Source organism: Podarcis pityusensis (assembly GCF_964106645.2).
Source record: "Podarcis pityusensis genome assembly, chromosome: 13".
NCBI lineage: Eukaryota > Metazoa > Chordata > Lepidosauria > Squamata > Lacertidae > Podarcis > Podarcis pityusensis.
This window is the reverse complement of record NC_138038.1, coordinates 46004517-46014416: the sequence shown is the minus strand read 5'-3', so window position 1 is coordinate 46014416 and position 9900 is coordinate 46004517. Positions and strand designations below refer to the sequence as shown.

Sequence of the window (9900 nt, the reverse complement as noted above, 5' to 3'; positions counted from 1 at the left end):
GCATACACCCGCTGAAATGCTCTGTCGACCTTCTTGGTCTTGGTCACCTTCCTGGTGCTCACACTGGTCACTCCTGCAAGAGAGATTTCGTTAGAAACATCAGAATTACATTTCATGTAATCACTTTGATCAAAAGTCAACAAATACAGTCCATCTTTCTCTTTGGCAGTAAGAAACAGTTCTCCATCTTTGTAGATCTTGCAGCTTTTAGCATCATAGGACAGTTTCAGTCCTTTCTTTGCAATCTGCGACACGCTCAGCAGATTAAATCTCAGTTCTGGAACCAGGTAAACATTGCTTATAGTCAAGTTCAGACTCTCAAGATACACAGTCCCAATTCCAGTTGCTTCCAGCTCTTGACCGTTGGCCTGTTTCACAGTGAAGCTTTGCTTCTTCAACGTCGAAAACAGTCCTCTGTGCGGGCACATGTGAACCGTTGCGCCCGTGTCAATTATGAACGAGTTCCCAACATCTGGCGTGGTTCCTTTCGCCATCATAGCCTTTGCAGGTTTCATCTGGCACTTGGTACGGCTTTTGCCTGACGCCTGAGGCTTCGTAGAGCTGCTCTTTGCTCCTCTTGACTGGCGCGGCTTCTTACAGTTTCGCTGTAGATGCCCAGTCTGTCCACAATTGTAGCATCGGACAGCACTCAATGCTACACCATGCTCCCCAGTAGCATCAGCAGTGGGGGAATTAGAACTCTGTTCTTCCCTCCCCCTGTCTTTTTCTTCCAGTGCAGCAAGTCTGTCGTGTTCATTCAGGACCACAGCACAAACTCTCTCCGCGGTCAGCTGCGCGGCCGGTAGGGAACCAAGCTGACTGGCAACAACCTTGTAGGTGCGGCTAAGGCTGTTTATCATCATGAAGCAAAACACTTCCTCCTGAAGACGGAAATTGCGTTCCACCATCTGTTGACGCAGAAACTTCATTTCTGTCAGGTGCGCTTGAACATCTCCATCAGGCGCAAGTCTCAGACTGGTCAATTTCTCAAAATACAACAACGCTGAAGAACCAGCATCTCTCTGATGCGTTGTACGCAGCGTGTCCCATACCTCTTTCGCATTTTCTAAATGCTGAACATGCACCAACTGATCATCTGAGACACACAGAATTATAGCAGTCCTGGCCCTTACATTCTGTGACTCCCAACCTCTGGTTGGTGCTGCAGGGATGGGCTTTTCAATTACATCAAAAAGCCTCTGATTCTGCAGCAGGGCCTTCATCTTTACAGACCAAGATGAATAATTGTCATTGGTTAAGGGAGGTGGGCAAGGCAAAGCTCCTTTCTTGGCATCCATCTTGAAGCCAAGCCTCCAGCTCACAATGTCAAACAAACTGTAAAATCCAACAGTTGTTTTTTCCTTTCTCACGCAGCAAACTGCAAATTGTTTATGCTTTTTGCACCTGGCAGCTAAACTCAGGCTGCTATTGAAAAGTCCCTTCCAAGAGCACGTAAACCTTGTAGCCGAAACATTCTCTGATTTTGTTTCGCTTTCCCAGGCTCACACTCAGAGTCCAGCCCCTTTGCCAGTAACTTTCCAGGACCGTTACCTAGCAACAATGCATTTCAATAAGACATCTTATCTACCACAAAAATTTGTGGAATGCAGGCTTCAGCCTTCAAGCTGCAGGCCTCTTCCTCCGGAGCTTTTGTTTTCTTTGAAACGCAGCTCCGTGAACCAGGGAATTAATCTTCCTGCGTTCACACTTTTAGCCCGAAATGCAGCATACCTTGAACTTTGTTGCTCTGGAAAACACCTCTTCTTTCCACCAGCTGTCTGTGGAGCCTCTGGCTTCTGTCAGACGCTTGCCTTCCTCCTTGGAGCAGAGGAGGACAATCCACCAGCCTCTCATGCAGATGTCCGATGAATCGCAACCATCCGAAGGCTGCCACTGTTGGAATTCTGCCTGGGTCAGAGGAATGTGCCACAGCGTAGGCACCGGCAGATATTCCTGTCGACCTCCCCGCGTCTCCCAACCTCTGCTGATAAGCAGGCGAGGTCCGGCGATTCTTCTCAGATGTATGAGAGGAACACACCGTTCTTCCTCTCTCCCCTTTGGTGTCCCCAGGGAGGGGAAAGAAGCAGACAGAAAACTATTTACATCATTTATTTCTGCCTCTTACATCAGTACAGAGAATCATGTCTGCACTCAACAACAGCAAGAAGAAACTCCTCCCAAGTACATCCAGTACGGGTCATATGACACACACACACTGAGCTAACATCCGGTGCTCAGTACAGAATGGACTGCCCCTTTGTTCCCATGGCAACTGTCACAAACATCCTGTCTGGCTTTCCAGCCACAAGCAGCTGGCTGAGCTGCTAGAGCCTTTGCTTGCTGCAGCATTGGTGCTTTATGGTAACAGTCTCCTCCTACTTTCTCTGCGCGGAAGTCTTCTGCGCAGGGAGGGCGTGGGTAACGGAGGACCAGTGCTCTCCCCGCTGGTGTCCGGTGAAGAGTCTGGGAGCCCCCTCGCCGATTCCCCCATCTGCCCCTCCTTATTCCTGGTGTTGCACTGAATTGCTTCCCCATCTGCTGAACTGCCTCTCTCCCTGCTGGGCCCTTCTCCAGCATCATTAGAGAGCCTTCCCTCCACCTCTAGCTCCGATGTCAGTTCCCTGACACTAACAATGAGAGGTTCCATAAGATTGTCCTAGGTTGGCTTTTTCTCAGATCAATGCCTAAAAAGTGGGTGATAGAAAAGCCGATTACTGTATTTTTCTGTGTATAAGATGATGGGTTTTTTTTACCAAAAAAAAAAGTTTAAAATTGGGGCTCGTCTTATACATGGGTAGTGCTGTGGGGTGTTTTCTCAATTTGGAGTCCCCAAAAATAGGGGGCGTCTTATACATGGGGGTGTCTTATACGTGGAAAAATACTGTATCTGTACTGGAAAAAATCACCACCCCATGCATGAAACAAATGAGTGTAACAGTAGTATAATAGGCATGTTTGAATGATTCAGTTTAGAGCTGTCTGATGTGAGGAGGAAGATGAACCAATTGTTCTTCTATTAACTTAATTCACATACCTCTTTAAAGAATCCCCATTATTCTGCAGTTTTCCATGACAGCGGGAATGCCATTTGGAACCTGACAGCCTGACTTCATAGTTCCAGCAAAGAGCTTAAAATGGTGCACATGGTTCTCTCGTTCCCATTCTTCATCACAACAAACCTGAGAAGTTGATTAGGCCAAGGTTCATGACTGTGTCAGGATTTGAACTCAAGTTTCCCAGGCCCTAGTCCAACACACTAAACACTGCACCATGCTGGTTCTTTTCCAAAGGTGACACACTTTAGAGTTACTGCGAGGATGCGGAGAAAAGATTTTCAGTAGCTTAGAATTTTATACCTATCCACCAAAATAAAAAGCACACACAGGCTTAGATTCCTCCCTTTCTCCTCTTCCATCCACCTCTGCCTTTCTTATGCTTTACTCTTCTAGCCCTATGTGTGTGTGTGTGTGTCTGTCTGTCTGTCTGTCCATCTGTCTGTCTAAATACAGTAAAGATCGGCATCAATTTTCCTACTTTGTGTGTTTTCCTCATGTTTTGGAGGGGCCATAGCCCAGCAGTAGAGATAATGGTTATCTTGATTGAACTCAATCCTCAACATCAACACCATTAAGTAATTTCGATTGGCATATTTTAACTTGGGGGTTCAGGCAGTGGAAGACAGAAGTGCCTGGCGTGCTCTGGTCCATGGGGTCACGAAGAGTCGGACATGACTAAACGACTAAACAACAACAACTTGGGGGTTGCACATGCAATTGTCGACAGCTCTGTAGTGACTAAGATGATCATGAACATTTATTCATTTATGTGTTTGCTTATATTTATCACACCATTCAGCCAAAGATCACAGGGTGGTTCACAACATTATTTATTTATTTCAATGTTATTTATTTCTGTCCATCACTTTCTTCTCCCACCCCATCTCCAGTTCTAAAGCAGGCATGAAATACAACCAAACAACAGTCAGTGAGTTTATTCTTCTGGGCTTCACCGATATCCGGAAACTGCAGCTCCTGTTATTCACCACCCTTCTCTTTTCCTACCTTCTGGCCATCCTAGGCAATGCTGTGATTATCATGGTTGCTCAAATAGATCACCGGCTACACACTCCTATGTATTTCTTCCTCCAGAATTTCTCTTTCTTGGAAATTGGCTTCACCACAGCAATAATTCCCCAAACCTTGGTTCATCTTTCAACCGGCAATAAAAACATCACTTACATTGGTTGCATGATACAGTCCTTCTTATATTTCCAGCTGGGAACTATCGAGTTCTTCCTCTTAGCTGTCATGTCCTACGATCGATATGTAGCCATCTGCAATCCCTTGAGATATCCAGCCATCATGAACCATTACTTATGCATCACGCTGGTTGTGTTTTGTTGGGTTGGCAGTTTTCTCCTGATCATTGGTCCATGGGTGATTTTCCTACAGTTTCCAATATGCAAGTCCAACGTCCTTGACCACTTCTTCTGTGACAATACACCATTGATCAAACTCGTTTGTGGGGACACATCACTTTTGGAATTCTTTGGGTTCATCACTGCTGTGCTTTCTGTGCTGGGAAGCTTGACAATTACAGTAATGTCATACGCCAAGATAATCCAAACCATCTTACATTTCCCCACTGCCACAGGGAGACAGAAGGCCTTTTCCACTTGTGCCTCTCACTTCATTGTGGTGTCCATCACCTACGGGAGCTGCATCTTCCTTTATATCAAACCAACACAGAGCAGCAAAGTGGAGTTTGGCAAAATGGTGGCCGTCCTCAATACTGTTGTGTCCCCTTTGCTCAACCCTTTCATCTACAGCTTGAGAAACAAACAGGTTCAGGAGGCCTTGAGAAATTTGTTTGGGCAACTCAAAACCATTGCTAAGGGACCAGGGACCATCTGAAAAGGAACTGTGAAAAGAGATCATCTGAAAAGAGACTGTGAAAGGAAATGGGCATTATATTATTCTTCAGAAGTATCCATCTTTGCAGAAGCTCTGCCTGGAAAAATTAGTCTTACACTTCATCTTGAAACATCATCATTACCAGTTCTTTTTTCTGGGGGGACACAAGGTTATGCATAACCCTAATCATTTTGTAAATCTTTGTACAGTGGTACCTCGGGTTACATATGCTTCAGGTTATATACGCTTCAGGTTACAGACTCCGCTAACCCAGAAATATTACCTCGGGTTAAGGACTTTACTATAGGATGAGAACAGAAATCGTGCAGCGGCGGCGCAGCTGCAGCAGGAGGCCCCATTAGCTAAAGTGGTGCTTCAGGTTAAGAACAGTTTCAGGTTAAGAACAGATCTCCAGAACAAATTAAATACTTAACCTGAGTTACCACTGTACTTTTGTCCATTTGCTGCATTTATTTTTCCCAATTTGAACTATAAAATGGTGATTTTCTTGAGTCAAAACAAGAGTACCCCTAAACATTTTTAGGAACAAAAAAACACTGATCATTACTATTATTGTTCTTTTATTCTGTTAAATAAATGTATTATTTAATTTAATTTCATTAAACAGACAAACATATCCATATATTACATACTGTTCTGGAAGATGTATTATATATTATCTTATATAGCACAATTTCTACTTTGAATTAGGCTTTGCCAGCATCCTGTAGTTGAGATGCTTTTTCATGCAATTCCATAATTTGAGACTGAGGAAAGTAACATTTCCCACATCTGCCAATGCCAAATGATGTGCTTGTTCCCTGCCACCAACCGCAAAGCTGATGGTTTTGAATATAGCTATTCTCATTTGCAAATTTGGTAAGGAAACAGGTGTTGTGAAAGCCACCCATCATGAGTTGGTTCAGATGCTCTTGCTCTGGACTTCCTGAATTGAACAAGGATTTGGATTATTTGGCCTAAAAGGTATAAAGAGAGGTTTTGCAAACCAAGGAAGGTTTTCTTTTCCCCCTTTCTCCTTTTTAAAAACTATTTGTTCCAGCTTTTGACATGCCCCAAGAAGTATCACGGGCCTATTTGAGTTGGTTCACACTTATCCCTCCTGTCTTTCTTTTGAACTACACCAGTTTATTTGTCCTTTATTAAATAAATGTCTGCAGTCAAAAAGCACCTTTCAAAACATCTTTAACTTGCCTGTTCCTCAGGCTGTACACAAAGGGCGTCATAAGAGGACACAACACATAGTTAAGAAATGACACTACTTTGTTGAAATTATGCCTATCACCCTGATCTGGTATGATGTACATAGAGATGCAGCTTCCATAGGTGACAGTGACAACAGTGATGTGGGAAGCACAGTGGAAAAGGCCTTCTGCCTCCTTGCAGCAGTTGGGATGTGGAGAACAGTTGAGATTATATTCACATAGGACACAACAGTGACAGGTAAAGTCCGCAGTAGTGTAAACACCGAAAGAATAAAGTCGGAGAGCTCCAAGAAATGTGTGTCACCACATAGAAGATGGAGTAATGGCATGCTGTCACAGAAGAAATGGTCAATGATGTTTGAGTCACAAAAAGGAAATTGAAGCAATAGCATAGTTGGGGCCAAAATCAAAGCAAGCGACCCAATCCAAGAGAACAGCACCAAAAGTTGCAGAACTTCTCGTTCATGATGGTGGTGTATCTTAGGGGATTGCAGAGGGCCACATATCGGTCAAAGGACATCACAGTTAGCAGGAAGAAATCTGTGGTTCCCAGGAAGAAATAGAAAAACAATTGACTTATACATCCAGCATACGAGATTGTTTTCCTGCCAGTTGGAAAGTTGAACAACGCTTTTGGGATGGCAGCAGTGGGTGTGTCCAATTTCCAAGTTGGCACAATTCTGAAAGCCATTTGTTTTATTTTATTTTTGCCTTAATGGCTATCCCACTTGTCCTCCAACCAAGATGCCATATATAGTTCTGCCTTCTCTATTTCATCCATACAACCATTCTCTGAGGTAGGTAAAGCTGATACATTTTGAATGGCTCAATTTCATCCAGTGAGCCTCAAGAGTGAGCAAGGATTTGTGCCCTCATCTCCCAGATCCTAGTCCAAAAAATGTCAAAGAAAAATGAAAAGTCCATTACATACTTATAAGTCTGAAGGAAGAGGAAATCACACTAGTTTATTGTCCAATAAACAGCTTCCTGCCTTATTGGGTCAACTGGCATGTTTCTAGGAGTCATATCAGAGCACACAGTATGGGCCTCTGTGGCATGGCTGGGCCAAGGCCTAGTTGCTTACCTCTCTTTCCCTTCATTTCAGAACCATTGAACCACAGCTGTCAGAAGTAAGCACTGCTCATTCCTATGGAGCTAACTCCTCAAACATCTGACCTGGTAAGGTGGAGCTGAGCATAGTCTTTCTGTCATTTACCAGAAGAGGAAGAGCAAGGTGGCAGTCAAGTCAAGGCTGCATGTGTGCAATGGCAGGAGAGCTGTATTGACCCTGATGGTGGGGCCACACAGCCCCACCATCATCACCTGCCCTCCCTCCTGGTATGTGGCAGTGATCTCACTGTTGCAATCTGCCCCACTGGATGAACCACTCCTGGCTCCTTTCCAGGAAACCGTGCATTGGATTGCAGTCTTTCTGATAATAATAATAATAATAATAATAATAATAATAATAATAATAATAACAACAACAACAACAACAACAATAATAATAATAATAATAATTTATTATTTATACCCCACCCATCTGGCTGGGCTTCCCCAGCCACTCTGGGCGGCTTCCAAAAAAATATTAAAATACTGTGATACATCAAACATTAAAAGCTTCCCTAAACAGGGCTGCCTTCAGATGTCTTCTAAAAGTCTGGTAGTTGTTGTTCTCTTTGACATCTGGTGGGAGGGCATTCCACAGGGAGGGCACCACTACCGAGAAGGCCCTCTGCCTGGTTCCCTGTAACTTGGCTTCTTGCAGTGAGGGAACCGCCAGAAGGCCCTCGGTGCTGGACCTCAGTTTCCGGGCAGAACGATGGGGGTGGAGACGCACCTTCAGATACATTGGACAATATATTCTGTGTCCTTTGCCTCATGTGTATGTGCCTGTATGCAGATCATGGATTACCATTAAGATGCCCCTCAGAAGTTGTTGGACTACAAATCCCATCAGCCTCAGCATGTATAGCTATTGGTCAGGGACAGCAGTATCAACAATCCAACTTCATGTGGAGGGCACTGTTTTGGCTACCACTGATGTATATAGTCCACACCTGCCCACTGTTGTGGACTCCTGTGTTGGGGGGGCGGCTGTCCTGATAGGTTCCTGCGCTTTAGAACTGACCACTTCACCACTGTCTACATGCTGGTCTATGAGAAGGAGATCTGGTATTCATTCACTTGTTTTCTGATTTCCTGGTATCAACCAAGGTTACTAGAGGTCAACATCATCATCATCATTATTATTTTTTAAAAAGTTTAAGAAGTTTGTTCCTAGCAATCATTCCCTAGAGAATTAATTACCCTAAAGTGAGAGGCAAGTTTTGATCCTTGGAGGCATCTCAACTTAGATGGTTTAATTTTTAAGAAGTTAATAAGTAGACTGGAGCTTGGGAACTAATCAGCTGTTTAAAAAAGTTTTGAAATTAATTATCTGCCAAGTTTCTAGCAATGCTCTATGAAAAGGCCTATGAAAACTAGATTTTTAAAAGTCCTGTGTAAAAGTGTAATTTAACATCAGTGTAAAAAGACATACTGTATATTTAAAATCAACATGCTTTTGAAAAAGGTCCTCCTTCTGACAGGTAGAATGTCATGATTAGAGTTGAGGTGAAATTACTCATGGCATTTCACAACCACTTCCAGCTCTGTCAAAATCACTCTTATGGCAACTTTTTCTGTGCACAAAAAATAAAAATAATATTTTTTTTTGTTTACATTCCCACCACTTGCCCCCACTCTCAGTTCCTCACAATTGCCCTCAGTTATGCCAACCAGTCAAATCTGGGTGGCTGTAAGGGACTCTGATCTGCTAGAATCAACTAAGGTTGCTGGAGGTCAGAAATTATTCTGTCACAGTTTAATAAATTTGTTCCTTGTATTCATATCCCTAGAGAATTAAATACCACCCAGAAAATGAATAAGAAGCACACCTTGATTCATAGAGGAATTTCAGCATAGATACTACTACTATTATTATTAAGAAGTCAATGAGTAGACTTGGAGCTTAGGAAAATATATAATAAAGTTTAAAGTTTATTATATAGCAAAGTTTCCTGCAGTACTTTCAGATAGTCTATGAATACTGGGATGGTTGGTTTTTTAACAAACCAAGTCCCCTAACTTAAACATCAATGTAAAATGATATACCTTTTAAATCAGCACTCCTTTGCAAAACTGTTGTCATTTGTATTCATTTCTGAAAAAAGCAGCTCTCTTTAGAAATGAACAAACACTTTCCACTTTGACAAAATCACTTTTATGACAACCTTTTCAGTATTCTGGAGAAAAGTAAAATTAAAATTAAACACCACTTGTCGGCACCCTCAGTTCCCTACTTTTGCTCTCAGTGATACCAGCTAGCCATATCTGGGGGAGTGCACATTTAGATATTTATAATGTACTTTTGGAAAGCATTCAAGGAATGAGAGGAGAGGAGAGATGGGCTACAAGGAAAAGTTAGCATCCATTGATGGTGGTTAGGCCACTGCAAGCATGAAGAACTGGCAAACAGCTATTTCAGGAGACTAAAACACTCACCATAAAACTGTAAACTCCACTGTAAGGGAGTGTACGGTTCATTTAAATAAATTAAATATCTGCAAAGCATTTCTTTGGGAGGAAGGTGTGTAGAAAATGGACCCATTTTTAATCACTGCAGACCGTCACTTAAACAGGCAAAGGAGAGGGGTGATGTCTATAGACAGAGCAAGGGTAGCTAACCTGTGGTCCTACCAAAGTTAACCACCACTGATGTA

General features: G+C 43.0%; 1 protein-coding gene across 1 annotated transcript; it reads left to right on the top strand.

Moving 5' to 3' along the window:
* Positions 1-3959: 3959 nt before the first annotated feature.
* Positions 3960-4913, top strand: LOC308461920 (olfactory receptor 6E1-like; the record flags this gene model as incomplete). Its single annotated transcript, XM_080979090.1, has 1 exon — positions 3960-4913. One exon carries the CDS (start codon positions 3960-3962, stop codon positions 4911-4913), a length of 954 nt encoding a protein of 317 aa, XP_080835216.1.
* Positions 4914-9900: the final 4987 nt, after the last annotated feature.